The sequence below is a fragment of the Stylophora pistillata genome, chromosome 4 (genome assembly GCF_964205215.1).
Source record: "Stylophora pistillata chromosome 4, jaStyPist1.2, whole genome shotgun sequence".
Taxonomy (NCBI): Eukaryota; Metazoa; Cnidaria; class Anthozoa; order Scleractinia; family Pocilloporidae; genus Stylophora; species Stylophora pistillata.
In genome coordinates, this window is record NC_142522.1 from 6,785,318 (window position 1) to 6,800,000 (window position 14,683).

At 38.3% G+C, this 14,683-nt stretch overlaps 2 protein-coding genes across 2 annotated transcripts in view; one reads left to right on the top strand and one right to left on the bottom strand.

Moving 5' to 3' along the window:
• Positions 1–993: 993 nt before the first annotated feature.
• Positions 994–10,497, top strand: LOC111337477 (poly(A) RNA polymerase GLD2). Its single transcript, XM_088759189.1, has 15 exons — positions 994–1,098; positions 2,545–3,087; positions 3,551–3,665; positions 4,714–4,808; positions 4,903–4,975; positions 5,219–5,285; positions 5,568–5,604; positions 5,932–5,971; positions 6,913–7,041; positions 7,282–7,328; positions 7,765–7,838; positions 7,951–8,019; positions 8,502–8,587; positions 8,737–8,816; positions 9,690–10,497. Exons 2-15 carry the CDS (start codon positions 2,560–2,562, stop codon positions 9,741–9,743), a joined length of 1,494 nt encoding a protein of 497 aa, XP_088615315.1. The 5' UTR covers positions 994–1,098; positions 2,545–2,559; the 3' UTR covers positions 9,744–10,497.
• Positions 10,438–14,683, bottom strand: part of LOC111337478 (alkaline ceramidase 2) — an 8,109-nt gene continuing 3,863 nt past the window's right edge. The window contains exons 3-5 of the mRNA XM_022943788.2: positions 13,495–13,713; positions 12,788–12,925; positions 10,438–12,376 (exon numbers count right to left, since the gene is read on the bottom strand). Of these exons, the coding sequence (XP_022799523.1) occupies positions 12,064–12,376; positions 12,788–12,925; positions 13,495–13,713 (670 nt within the window). The 3' untranslated portion in view covers positions 10,438–12,063. The remainder of the gene's footprint in view (positions 12,377–12,787; positions 12,926–13,494; positions 13,714–14,683) is intronic.

Sequence of the window (14,683 nt, forward strand, 5' to 3'; positions counted from 1 at the left end):
TCACCCTCTTCTTAGTGTGCCACGCCAATGTTTCGCCAACTAAGATATCGAGAAGATTAAAAAGTCAGCAGCTAGTCTAAGGTGACAGTCAAAGATGAAATGAATGGTCTTATCGTCAGTTCTAAGAATTTTAAACTTTTCTACAGCAAGTGCGGACTTGCGACAACTGTCAGGCCCAAATGGGGATCATTCAACAACCAAGCTTTCTTTCTATGCTGAATTTCACCTTGCATGTTAATAATGATTTAAAGAAAGAAATCTCTGTGGGGCTAAGAGGGCTAACTCAAAAGTGTTCCCCAATGTATTATCTTACAGATGATTCACGGTGATTATACTGGCAACCAGGTATTCCAACGATGAATATCGTGGTGAAGCAAAACGGTAAATGATATGATTTTAAAGAAAACAAACAAACCAAAGAGAAACAACAACGACGACAATAGCAACAACAAAAGAAGAAGAAGAAGAGAACAGGAAAAAACGGTTTTTTTTTCTGGAAGGAACAACTTAACAATCTCCCCGATCCCCTCTCTCTTCGCTTTACTTCTCCAATCGCTTGTCTTGTTATTTCGCTGATTGCCAAACACACTGCCTAACTCCTTGTTAGGTTTATTTATCTTCCTTTTTTTTAAAGCTCACTCACCAGCTGAAAAAAAAATTAAGAGATAAATAGATAAATTAAAAAACGCAAGTTTTCCGCCGATGAACAAACGGTGGAAACAGTCCTACACACCAAACTCTTATGCAATATGGAGTCCCCTGCCCCCATTGTTCTTACAAAGCTGATATAAGTGAAGAAATTATTGTTTACAGTGAGTTGAACTAAAGCTATACATCAATGTACATCAATGATTTTCTAATCGCTGCCTGAGACCAGAGTTAATAGAGGGAATTAACTCTGCTGAGACCCTTCAGTACTTTTTCGGTCTTCGCGCATTTTGTCGGAACCTCAGAGGTCAAGATCCGTGCTTGAAATTGTACACTGTGCCAGCGGCATTTTGTCAAATGTCAGGCTCTTCCTTGAGAGTGTCAAGAAGGCAACATGGCTGCCGATAGTGTCTTTGATGGGACTTAACCTAATTTTCGTTGCACGTTGGGGTAAGATTGTTACATTTTGGCCGTGTGAGTTGGGTAGAAAACAAGAACCAGTTGTACGTGTAATTCAGTGCTGCCTTTATTTGAAGGCTTTGTTTGTCACAAGATTTTGCCAGCTTGCTTGCTTGCAATTGTTCAATTAACTTGTGCTGCGGAGTTATACAAATTATTGTACGGATGGTTAATCTAACACGTCTTCCACGATTCAAAGCCTTTCAGAATCTGACTTTTTCATACTTCGTCGTACCATTGAGAGCTTGAAGACGACCCATTTATCAACATGCTTGACATTCGTTTGATGCACGATCCTTCGCAGTAGATAGCGCTATTTATGCAATAGCGAAAATCAGACCTGAAAAAAATCAGGCCTGTACGGGATTCGAACCACTTACCTCTGCGATACTAGTGCAGCACTAGTGCAGCGCTCTACCAATTGAGCTAACAAGCCAACTGGGAGCAGGCCGTTAAGTTGATTCGTAATAAACCAGTTTTATATCAGTAAATTTAACTTAAGTAAGGATAAATTTTTATAATTTTTGATTACGTATTGTTGTTACTATTTGTCTAAGTTAGTTTTCAATTTTTTTGTGTTTTATCACAGGCAGTTTATTTAAAATAAGGAATCTAGAATTCTGTATAAACTGGCCTAATTACTCAGATATCTCTTTTTTATACTTGTACATATATTTAACTCCTTGTTTTTGTTTTTGTTTTGATTATCTGTGTAATTGAATGAGTAAAAAAAAAAAAAAAAAAAAAACCTGTGATGATAAATCAGATACTATGAAAAAATGACAAGAAACATCAATATCCTAGATATATATAGACACAAGAATTTCGTTTTTTAACATTATTTGTCGAAGAGGCTGAAGCGAAATATTTTCTAAATATGACTACGAAGGTGATCAACTGAGCAAACACATTTGGTTAATTTTATTCATATCTTCATAAGGAAAGTAACCAACCTGCAAGGCTGCCACTTACATAAGGCCAGTTATAATTATAAACAAGGTCTAACCAAAATTGCGGCCTTACCCAGGCAATGGGCCTCTGGTTCCTTTCATTAGAGGGTTGAGTTAATTAAATAAGTGTCCTTTGATTGTCAGCTTCCAGCCCTCTTGACACTGTTTACAAAAATAAATTTCCTGACAAAAGGTTTGGCTGAAACAAAGATAGTTTAGAATGTGGTTTTGTTGACAACAGCTAAACTTTGTTTAAATAACCAGCCCATAATGTTTGGTTGGAAGGAAAACAGGAAGTTTTGTTTTGTCAATGAAACACTAAGACTGGAGTGAAAACAAAACTGCAACGTGGCTGAATCTTTGTTAGGCCATAAGATAAATTCTTAACCAATAGCAGTCATATTTAGAACAAGTTATGGTAAAATCTGTGGAGTCGCCTTAAGTTTGCAAGTCCAAATAACAGATAATTATTTTCACTTTTTGTTAGAATGTAATCAAGACAATGACAAACTTTGGGAAAGGCAGAAGGAAAGGAAATAACTGGCTGAGACCGTTAGTATACACTCCATCATTTATGGATCTTGAGAAATACCTTCCTAAGCCTAATGAAAGAGATCTATCTGCTTTCACCTGGAAAACCCCTAAGCCATCAATGCCATCAGAATACAAGTCAAACTTTGATGCTCAGTATAGTGACAGAAAAAGTACAAACTCTAATTCCTCAATATCTACATGTACAAGTTCAGCAACTTCTTCAGATCAGACAGCAATAAGTGTGAATGTCACAAATAAACAAAGAACAAAAAGCTTTAGCCATGGTAAGGCGCTGAACGGCTGGAGCAGAGAAAGTACTGGAAGAAGACCACCCAAGCGCCGTCATCACTCTACTGTAACTCCAGGCTTTCAAGAGGAAGTCATTACCAAGCGAGTGAAAAGATGTAGTACTTCCCAAGTTACATGTAATAATACTGCCAGGTCATTGAGATTTCAGCAGTTTGAAGTAGAACCACCTGTTTTTACCCTGGAAACAGTAAGTATTTTTCTTGGAGTGTGAGGAGCACATCCTAATTATTGTTCAATAAATTAGGGATATTTAATTAGGACTTATGCGTTCATGCTGATACAATTGTACATGTATACATTCCTGTATGTAGTAATGTAACAGTTCATAGCTCACTGGTTAAGAGAGGATCATTAGCAGAACTTTGGTTGGCAATTTTGTGACAAGAAACACAGTTTTCATAAGACAATTGTGTTGAACCCTGTACACTTGAGTAGTCAGAATCAAATAAAAGCCTGATTATTCAAGTTGTAACAAATTAAACTCTAACTTACAGGTACAACAATTGAGAAAAATGTACATGTATTGTTTTTTTGATGCTTGCATTATGTAAATAGGATAGAAACCAGTTGAATAGATACCTTGATTGCCAACATTTCCATGTTCACAAAACCCCTTTAGTGTTTGGTAATAATAGTTTTTCTTGTTTCAGCTTACCCAAGAGATACAAGAAGAATGCTTGAAATGTGTGCAAACTGTTGAGACACTGGAAAAGAAATTAAAGTTGAAATCTTTTCTAGAAAGAACTTTGTCACCATTTTTTCCAGGTACATGTACACTACTGTAAATTTTACATGTAATGGGCTCCAGTCCCCCTCTCTAGGGATTAAAGCTCCAAACAAACCTGCCTCCCATCCTTCCCTTCCAATAAAAAACTCTAAGATGGAGGTTTTTGATTACTTGTCTTTCTCTAGGCTTCTTGTAGGTAGTGTGCATGTTTTTGAAAGCCTGTCTTACTTTCAGTTTTTTTCATGATGAGGGTCTTTAATCAAGAAATGTAACAAAACAGAATTCATTAAATCTTGGTAATATGTCAGAAGAAAAATTGTGAATGACATTTTAGCCCTTGCTAAGTTTTTGATTGTCCCCTTTATTTGGGGGAAGAAGGGGTCACATCACGATAGTGTTTGATGTTGTATGTTAGGTGCTATACATTACACAAAGTGCTCTGTAGTAATCTGTCCTTTTTCAAGAAAGAAAAAAAAAGGAATTTTTTTTCTTTATCTGAACAATACATCTTCCAGCAGAAAGGTGATGAGGATACTGTTTGATTAAAAAACAAATACTCAGAGCCACAATTATATAAATGTAGAACAGACACTGCAGTAGGGTAGGACTAGAATGGAACATATGCGAACCATGCGAGTAGTCCACCCAATAAATCCCACCCATCCCACCCCCAGGGGAGGACATCCATCACACAGTCCACCCAATAAATCCCACATCACACAGTCCACTCAATAAATCCCACCCATCCCACCCCAGGGGAGGACATCCATCACACAGTAATCTCGTGCGTGGGAAATTAACGTCTCCTACCCCTAACCCTGTAGGAGATGGGACCTCCATTTGTTCGTCCCTATCCGAGAAGACTAGAATATCTAACCATTTCTTGATGTCATAGAAAGGTAGCATATTCTTCTCAATTATTTTAAGACCTTGAGTGTTGGTCCAGCGGGTGTTTGAACCCTCGACCTCCCACACAGCAGTCCAGCGCTCTATCCATTGAGCTAACAAGGAGGTGGTCTGTTATGTAGATCACAAGTGTAAATGGGTTAAGTTCAGATCAGTTGTAAAATTGTTTTCTTTTTTCAGGTTGTTCTTTACATCTCTGTGGCTCGTCAAGCAATGGCTTTGGTGGCAATACTAGTGATGCTGATTTCTGTTTGATTTTAAAACATCTACAGCAGGTGAGATTATAGTATATGACTGTAAGTTTCTCTTATGAAGTTCTTTTCCTAAGTTACTTCTAATAAAATTGTTGTCAATTTAATTTGATTTTAGTCAAACAACAGACGAGAAGCTCTGCCAATTTTGGGGAAAATTCAGAGAGTATTGAGTAATGACCCTAAAAACAGTGAGTTATCAGTCAGGCAGTCTCATTAAGAATTCCAAGTTTAACACTTCTTTAGTGATGTGTCACCCTGTGATATACATCTATGTTTATGGAAGCTGGAGCTTTTCTATGTGTCATTGTAGACAAAAACTTCACTATAATTTTGCAGTATTGATTTGTCTAAGGGGACCATGCAGTGTCATGTACTGTACATGTTGTATGCAAAGAGTCCATCTCATCTCACATATATGAATTGTTCAACAGCCTTCCTTAGTAGATGCACAGTTATTCCTGCTGGTGTACCAATTTTAAAATTCAAGGATATGATCAGGTGAGAGCTCGGCAGGCTTATAACAAGTTTGTACATGTTTAAAGGCTGACGAAGGGCTAACGCTCGAAACGTCAGCTTTTGTAATCGTTACGGTGGCCAATTTACCAATTCAACTTTGTTGATATATCCAAATTGTACATGTTTATAGTGGGGGTCTAAAAGACACCTTCGCTTTATGAGCTACAGCTGTAGCCTTCAACCCAAAACAGTTTCTAGGTCTTAACTCTTTATCACTGGCTGCTCATATTGCTACAATTAATTCTGTGTCTGTTTCTTCTGTAGTGGCTGTGAGTGTGACATCAACATTAATAACATTGTGGTAAGTTGTTGTTTGTTTGCTTTCAATCTTTCTTTTTTGTGATAAAGATGTGAGAAATAGGTGTTAGCTGAAAAGGAATCTATGTGTACTATTTCAGGCTAAACTCAAACAAGAACTAATTTCCTTCAACCCATTTTTTCAGTCATTTACTATCAGCTAACTCAAAGCTCCACGAACTTGAACCATTTTTTGTGTCCTTTAGGAGTTTGAGGTGGCAGAGTTCTACTATATCTCAGCCCTTGTTGTAAATTGTGTTCAGAGGTTGAACTTTTAGACCTGTTTCTTGTGTTGCTTAATTTTAACTTAAAGTTTGTTTTTATTTTTCAGGGTTTGAGGAACACTCACTTGCTAAGAGCCTACTGTGGAGGCAAGTTATGATTGTCTTGAATTAGAATTTCTGTTGATTTTCATTCTTCAGTTGGTTAAAACTGTTGTGCTAAGATCATGCACTTTCACATGTTCATAATAGGCCATTCCCGATTTACGTTTGGCCTCTTTTTCAAAACGAGGCTTGGTGCTCAACCATACATATGAAACTGAGTTTCATTTGCATGTGAATGAAAACTTATTATCATATGAAAGGATGAGCACCAGGACTCGCTTTGAAAAAGAGGCTGAAGGAAATTTGGAAATGGGCTATTTTTTTCTAAGCTGATACAGACTAAGCTGCACAGCATGAGGTTTTGGTGGCATCCTTTTGTGCTAATCTATTATCTTTCCACAATGAAGTTTATAGTAATGTGTTTTATTTCCTTCACTTGCAGCACACCTAGTACTAATAATATTAAAATGAAAAACATGCATGCTTTATCACATTTGCTTTTTGATGAACTCTTTACACCCCAATGTCAGTATGCATGTTCTCTATACTCTTGTAATGTCAGTATGCATGTTCTCTATACTCTTCTAATGTCAGTATGCATGTTCTCTATACTCTTCTAATGTCAGTATGGATGTTCTCTATACTCTTCTAATGTCAGTATGCATGTTCTCTATACTCTTCTAATGTCAGTATGCATGTTCTCTATACTCTTCTAATGTCAGTATGCATGTTCTCTACACTCTTCTGTATAAATTTCCTGTGGTGCTGTCAGGAAAATGCATTCAACACTCATTAGCTTCTTAGGTTGCGCAAATTTTTTTTTTCCTTATGACCCTAACATTTGATTCAGAGGTGATCTTGTAAGGAGAAATTAGATGCTAGTCGCTTCTAGGGATCAGCAGGTTTTAATTTATTCATTCATGCTGATTAATTTATGTACCATGTATTTCTTTATTCATTTATTCCTTCATTTATCTTTACATCAGTGGATTATCGTGTCCAGCCGCTGGTGATGTTAGTTAAGAGGTGGGCAAAAACACATGACATCAATGATGCCAGCCTGGGGACACTCTCTAGTTATGCTCTTGCTCTTATGGTCATTCACTATCTACAAGGTATTTCTGAAATCAACCTTAAGATACATTAATTTTTACATGTATTTTAAAGTTGTTATGGTGCATTTGGTTAGCTCTTAGTAAGTGAGTGTGAGTAAGGAAGCTCCCCTGACACACACATTTGTACAAGTACATGAGCATATCCAGAAATTTATAACTGGGGAGAGGGGAAGATGAAATGTTCTTGGTGTAGTTATTCAAGAATTATTTCTGAATGCAATCTGTTTTTTTCTTTGTCAGGTGTATGTAAACCTGCTGTAGTTCCTGTCTTACAAAGGCAATATCCAGTACGTACGACATGTGCCTATATGCACACCTTTTTTTGTATAGAAGAATATCCTTAACTGGATATCATTTTGTCTAATTATTGCATTTGACTATGAACCCTTCAAGTCCCAGAGTTGATGAACATGTAAGGTCTTGCTACATACACTGTATATAATATACATACATTGCCTGGAAAGCAAATGTGTAATGAGGACACTCAAACTTATCAGTTAGAAGTTGTTACATCTTGATCTAACACCAAGTTCTCATATGTTCTTGTCAAGGAATGAGAAGCAGCTAGAGGGGAGAAGTTATAACCAGATCTTGGTCATAAGATGCACGACAACAAGAGGAGAAACATGAGAAATACTTTCATGTGTGTGTGTGTTGTTTTTGAAAAGCTTCTTTGTTAAAATGTAATATTTTGGTGTTTTTTTGTTTTGTAATATTTAACAGGCATTGTTCAGATACACAAGTGACTTCTCAAGCCTTTTGACACAGAATCCATGTAAACATATGGTCTGTAACAAGTAAGTTAATACCACGTTTCCTTCTGCATTATTGTGCCAATCCAAATGTATTCACAGTGACATACCAACAATTTTTAGTCCTTTATACTAATTTTGGCCACATAATTCACAGATCAGAGAACAGGCAATCTATAGGAGAGCTATTTATTGGATTCTTCAAATATTATGCAATGGAATTTAGGTATGATTTCAATGATCTTTTGGTGCTGAACAGATACAAAACATACAGTGACATCTGTTACACTCATTTGACCCTTTCGCTCCCTGAGTGACCAAGACAGAATTTCTCCCAACAGTATCAATACAATATCAAGCAGACAGGTGACAAGAATAGAGAAAAATATCATTAAGCAACAACAACAACAACAGCAACCTTTATTTATTCTAATATCTAATGACTATTTTAACAAATTGGACATGCCCACAGGTAGCTGGCTAATCTAGGTGGGTCATGTCTTAACTAAGAAAAAAAGTTGGTTTACAAGTTTACAGAAATCATAAGGGAATTGTTAGTTGTTCCAATACCAAATTCTCCGAAGGAACATCACAAGAATTGTCTGGCAGACAGTAAGGAGAATTAGTATAGTGAGATCTTAGCAGAGAAAGGGTGTTGTTTTTAGTTATGTATTCCTAACTTTCACTTCTGTTTTCCTCCTTACGTAGCTGGAGTACTGATTATATTAGCATCGCAATGGGTGCTGCTTATCCAAGAGATTCAGAATGGAAAAGGAAGTTGATTTTCGTAGAAGGTGAGTTATTTTCTCCACGCAGTACGCATTTAATGTCTGATTGCGAGGGAAACAGTCAGTTATGTCTGTTTTTGTTTCCAATTATGAGCGTTTTTGTGGCCAACTTCTGTAGCTTTAATAAGTAATTCCTTTTCTTGTTTTGTCATTAGAACCTTTTGATGGTAATAATGTGGCCAAAGCTGTCTGTAGTGTTGAAAATTTTGAAAACATCAAAATGAAATTCAGGCTGGTAAGTGCAATTAAGAAAGTACATGTAGATGCGCTGCTCGTAGTTTACGCTTTCCATCATCTGACGTTTCCCAAAACGTGTGCATATTTTATATGACGCACTTTGCGTCGCTGGCAGTTTTCTATGAGTTGAAGCGATGAACGGCAAAGCTGCGAGAGGCGCTTGGGTCGGAGCCCGGGGAAGGGGGACACACATGCGAATCAGACGGGGATGCTCTTCGGAAACTTTCAATTTAACCCCTAAAGGAGACCATCTGGCAGTGGCTTAAGCAAATTTTGACCCCTAAAAGAGACCGCTCATGTTCATGCATTGTCTCTTTGGCACTTGGTAAAATAGAAAACTAGTTAATGTTGAGGTAATACGGTAAACAAAACAAGTTAAAAAGAAAATTTTACTTCTGTTTCTCTTTGCGTAATTCTGTATTTCTTCGCGGAACCCTAAACGAGACCTTAGCGACTTAAAATATTGGCACTTTGCCTGGAACACCCTAAGCGAGACCAAAATCCAAAATTTACACCCCTAAGCGAGACGACGAGCATCCCCGTCTGCTTCATATGGGAGTTCCCCCCCCGGGGGTCGGAGGCTAGTTTTAAGCGCCCCTCGCGACCTCCCTGCTCATCACGTAGCGCGCGCAAAAAGGTAAGCGCACACAAAACTGTCATCTCTTCACGCTATAGATGACGTAAAGAAACAAAGGAAGAGGAAAGAAAAGTTGATCACTAAATTTCGCGTGTCCCCGTTTTATGTCTGAAACCGTTCAGTCGTTATTGCGCATACATTCATAGATGATCTCGAATTCACAGTGCAGCTTAGTATTGGGATTTGTGCGGTCATGTTACAGCTAATAATTCGTGTTAACTGGTTTTATTGTAGGCGTGGCATACACTGAATTTATCACCAAGTCTGGAGAGCATCAAGGTTACCTGATTTAAAGTTGTTTTTGAAACCGCGCCAATTACCATTTTGTTATGCAAATGCAAAATTGAACACGAGCACTTGCCAGCTTTCACAACCTCGACTACGGCAAACCTGGCTTTTATCAAAGCAAGACCGTACACCAACTCACTTGTGTCTTGTACGAGTAGACGATACGCTATAGACAAGGATATAGGTATACTATCCAACTGCCTTCCACGTTTAATATTCTTTAACGGAAGAGCCGTACGTGATCGTGTCTATATTGTGTACATATCGATCGTGTATATATTGCGTACTCGTCAGAATTTGGAGAGAAATTCGTCTCACTGCTGTTTTTAAAAATACTTAAGATTTTCAGTGTACATGTGTTGACCAAAAAAAAAAAAAAAGATTCGAAGAGTCTTCATGAAACGCGGTACTTTTCTGATGACGTTCGGTCACCATAGCGTTCGATTAACAAGTGCAGATTCGTAAAGCTTTCTTACCACAACCTTTAATGAGAAGTGAACTTCATTAAGCATGACATACTACTTTCATGTACATATTTAAATTTTAATAACGACTTAAGCTACTGCGCCATGTTATTGCATTTACCAGTCTGAAATTGGCATTGCTTCACCATCTCCAAATTTTATTAACATTCTTAAACGTTACATGATATAAATTTTCAGACCCTTCCTATTTATCTAACAGCACATGTAGCGTTTTGTATGTTTAAATTAATTGTTAGAATTTAATTAATAAAGTGTATATGAAATTTGATGATATCATGGAATTGAAGGTTTTATTCAACCCAGGCACAGCCTTCACACAGTTGAATTGTTTCTTGAAGCACCACCTCAATGTGATTGGTGACTTTGACAGTATAAGCCAGGATGTGGCCTCTTCCTTTTTTTTTTTTTTTTGTTTTGTTGATTTTTTTCTTATTTTATTTTTATTTGTTTATTTTTTTATGTAGTTACCTACACCCTGTCATTGTATACCTTCGCTCCGACGAAGGGCTAACGCTCGAAACGTCAGCTTTTGTAATCGTTACGGTGGCCAATTTACCATTTCAACTTTGTTGATGTATCCAAGTTATATACGTATGTAGTTTTGCTCCGGAATTATCATCCATCCACCCACCCATAATACGCATAAAGTTTCCTTGCCCATAAAGGGCGTTCGTCTCGCTTGACAATTCGAAAGCCCTGCATTGGTTCATGTCGTACTGGTTCATAGACTACCTGAAGCAGCTCTGTGGCAGCTTAAACGTAACAGCCTATCTCTTGAAACTCCTCTCCTTTTTATGGACTGGAAGCAATGTTTTAAAACCTGTAGCTTGGGAATAGAGGCGTAGGCCTTAGCTCAAATGACAGCCCATCTGTTTCGTGGATATGTTTGTTTTTTTGAATTTCAAAGCTATCTATATATCTCGACCTTGAATGTTAAGAGGGCGAGCAAAAAGAGGATTTTCGGTATCTATTGGGACGTTCGAGAAACGGGCCCCAGGACTAAGTTTCTTCTGTCATTTAGAATTCGTTCAGGAGTTTCTTTTCTGTGGTAGTAACCCCAGCACGATAACATGTATGGGACTCGTCCAGCAGGAACGGAACGAGGCTTAACAGAGGAAACTTCGTCGCAGCTAAAGGACAGCTTCCTCTGCGATGTCGAATTTCGACAGTAGCTTCTTACCTAGGGTACCATCTTAACCGCGACAGACATGTACAGGATTGTTCATTCGCTGAACCAACTAGAACAGAGCGAGGCATAACTTTGTAAAACTTTGTTGTAGCTTAGATGCAAGAACTCGGGACAGTTTCTTCTGCAATGGAGAATTTTTTTTCAGAAGTTTCTTTTTCTTCGGTACCACCTTCAACCCCTGAACTCTCAGGATATGACTCCTAATTCTTCCCTCCAGCTTCCACACATATCTGTGTAAATTACTAACAAGAATTTAGTTTTAGATCAAGATAGAAACTTCTACTCGATAAATTTGAATATTCTCTTTACATGTTTGCTGTACAGTGCATGGATATTACGGGGAGAATTTAAACGTTAATCACTTCAGCAAGAACAGGAACGAGAGGTGGTTTTGGAGTCTCTTTTGTAGATGAGATATAAGAGCCCGGTATAATTTCTTCTCCTAAGTAGAATTTTCTAAAATTTTTTTTTCCTGTGTTATCACCTTAGACACGGCGTACGTGTGTAGGCCTTCCCCCTCGCTTAAAAGCAAGACCAGGGCGAGAAGTGATTGTGGTAACCCTATTACTGCCAAGAAGTTAGAGCTCAGGACAAAGTGTCTCTCTCGGTTGCTGCTCAGATCGTTCTCTCCATAACAGAATTTTCATCAGGGATTTTCTTCCATTGTTACCCCCTTTAATACCACATAAGGAACTCCCCACTCGCAGGACCAACGAGGCCAGAAGGATAAAGCCGGACGCAATTGAGGAAACTCTGTTGCAGCGTAGAAATATGAACCCAGAACGCAACCAGTGTAACATGCTATAAAAATTAAAATGTGCCATGCGCAGTGAAGGTATGGGAAAGAGACAGACCGCCAAATGTCGCAGAATGCACGATCATTTATCCAGAAAACAACAGCAGCAAACCACCATGTAACACATGTGAATCCCAATCTTTTAACTTTTAAATCTTTACATCTGCAAAGTAAAGAAAGGGAAAAATGATAGAATTATCGTTAGTTGTACGTACCTCTAGGGAGGGCGTTTATTCGAAACAGGGTGCTTATTAGGGACAAAGCGCTTATTTCCTTTTTTGAGAAACAGCAGAGCTTTGATGTTTTTTTTTTTAAGGAACTATATCAGGAGCTATAAATGGTTAATATTGGTTAATATTCGAATGATAATGGTAAGGATTGTACTCTGTTGTTGCTATTACTGAAACTGAAGAGGAGCACATTTGCAATGAGGGTGCTTAAGCAGTTATTTAAAGTAGGGGCGCTTATTGACAAAAACAGATTCGAGGGGGGTGCTTACTTGAGAGGGAGCGCTTATTGGAATGAGAGTGCTTTTTTGAATCATTACAGTCAGTCAGTTGTGCAACTGAGTCACCTTTTAAGTTCAGCAAATAGCATGAGGAGGAATGGAGCTCCAAACGCCATCAAAACAAATGCATTCGCCACTGGATAGACAAATCCTAACCACGTACAGACCAAGGACAGGGCGAGGACAGCGTACTGGAATGTTTCTCTGAGCGTAATGAAAATCGGCATAATCATGGCAAATATTAGTAATTCCCCCGAAGATGCACAAAAAGGTGCAAATCGAAGAGATATGTTGGGGTAGTAAAATGTTGGTCAAGAGGCCGAAACAACTGCAATCAACGTCAAAATTAGTTGACATATCGCGTAACCAATGTGAAGGAAATATGAGAGTAACTTCAAATGGGCCATAACCCGGCACAAAGCGCCACCCGACCTTACTGCATGTACTGTGCTGTATGAGATTTCTGTGATGTATGTAACTTTTGGACGGTTGAAGCGAAGTACGTCTGAGAGGAAAAAATCTTCAAGGCTGATCATGCTGGACGATGTTATTCAAAACTCACACCTGAGATGGCCCAAATGTTACGAGCAAAAAACGAAAAATTGTTTTCTGGTTGAACTGATGTAAGAACTAATACGAAGAAAAGAGAATTGAAAAGGAGAGAGAAAGAGCGAAAAAAAAGCAAAAAAAAAGGGAGAAAAGTTAAAGTGCTATTCGTGTCAAAATCTCATTTTTTTTTCACTGCCTCAACTTCTTGTACGACCTATAAATACCTGTCTCCTCCAAACGGACTGAGAGCAAGCATCCATTTTGGTGTCCACAAGGCGAGTGCTACCATTAAAACCCACAAAATGGCCAGTTCGTCCAGAAGCTGTCCCACGAGACTAAGTGTTGCGTGAAAATAAGCTGAACTCAATCCAATGACAACGAACAGAACCCAGACGATGTTGACCCCAGAGCAGACATGCTTTGAGTATGGACGAAACAGGTATCTGAAAAATAGGTAAACCGCCGTTGTTTTGATTTTGAGAGGACATTGTCGATTAATTATTTTCGTAACCTATCAAATGCAGGTTAGAGCAATTTTCAATTCACTCTCCGAAGTAATTAGGGATTGCATTGGCTCTGCTTTACACTGCCGTGTGATTGATCGATGGTCAACCAATCAGATTCAAAATTAAAAAAAAGCGCGACTTGGTCACCGGTAAATTTCCCGCGCTTCAAGCAGTTTGTTTATTTTTATTTCGAGCCCCCATTGGTACTTGAGATTTTCCTCATTATTGGCTGTTGAGATTACTTTGGTTTTGATTTTACGACACTTGATTGAAATGCGCTTCAAAACCAATCGTGATGTGACTAATAATCCCGCGTTTTCCCGCCCTTGGTGGTTTTCACGTGCATTTTCTTTTTGTTCCCAGCGGCTCTTTATGATTATGAACTTTGCTTTGATTGGCTGTGATTGTATTGTTTGTTTTGGGTTCAGTTTAATGATATTGAATCGAAAAGCACTGAAAATTCGATTTTTTGTCCTAGTTTTCCGTTTTATGCGTCAATCAGCAGCCCACTCCGAGGCACCCACGGGAACCCAAAGAGCGCGAGGACAACATTTTTTCCATTAGCATTAGACTCGACACATGTGAAATTCGACGTTTAAAACGGGCCTAAGCAAAGCAAGGAACTAGATTTTGTCTATTAAATTCGTAAATTTGGGCGTTAACGGATACACTGTTCCTTATTGTTGCATCCAGGGGTAGAGGATTTGTCAGAATTCCTCTGCCCTAAGCCCAGTGGGATTTGATGAGGTTTGAATGGGCTTTTGGACAAATAATAATATAGTAATATATAGTAATATAGATCAATTTCTATAGCGCATTTCCATGTAAATGCTCTAATGCGCTTTACAACACTGTGCGGGGGACTTTTCCAGACTGCCGGCGGCAGTTTACAATTAATAAAGGAGAA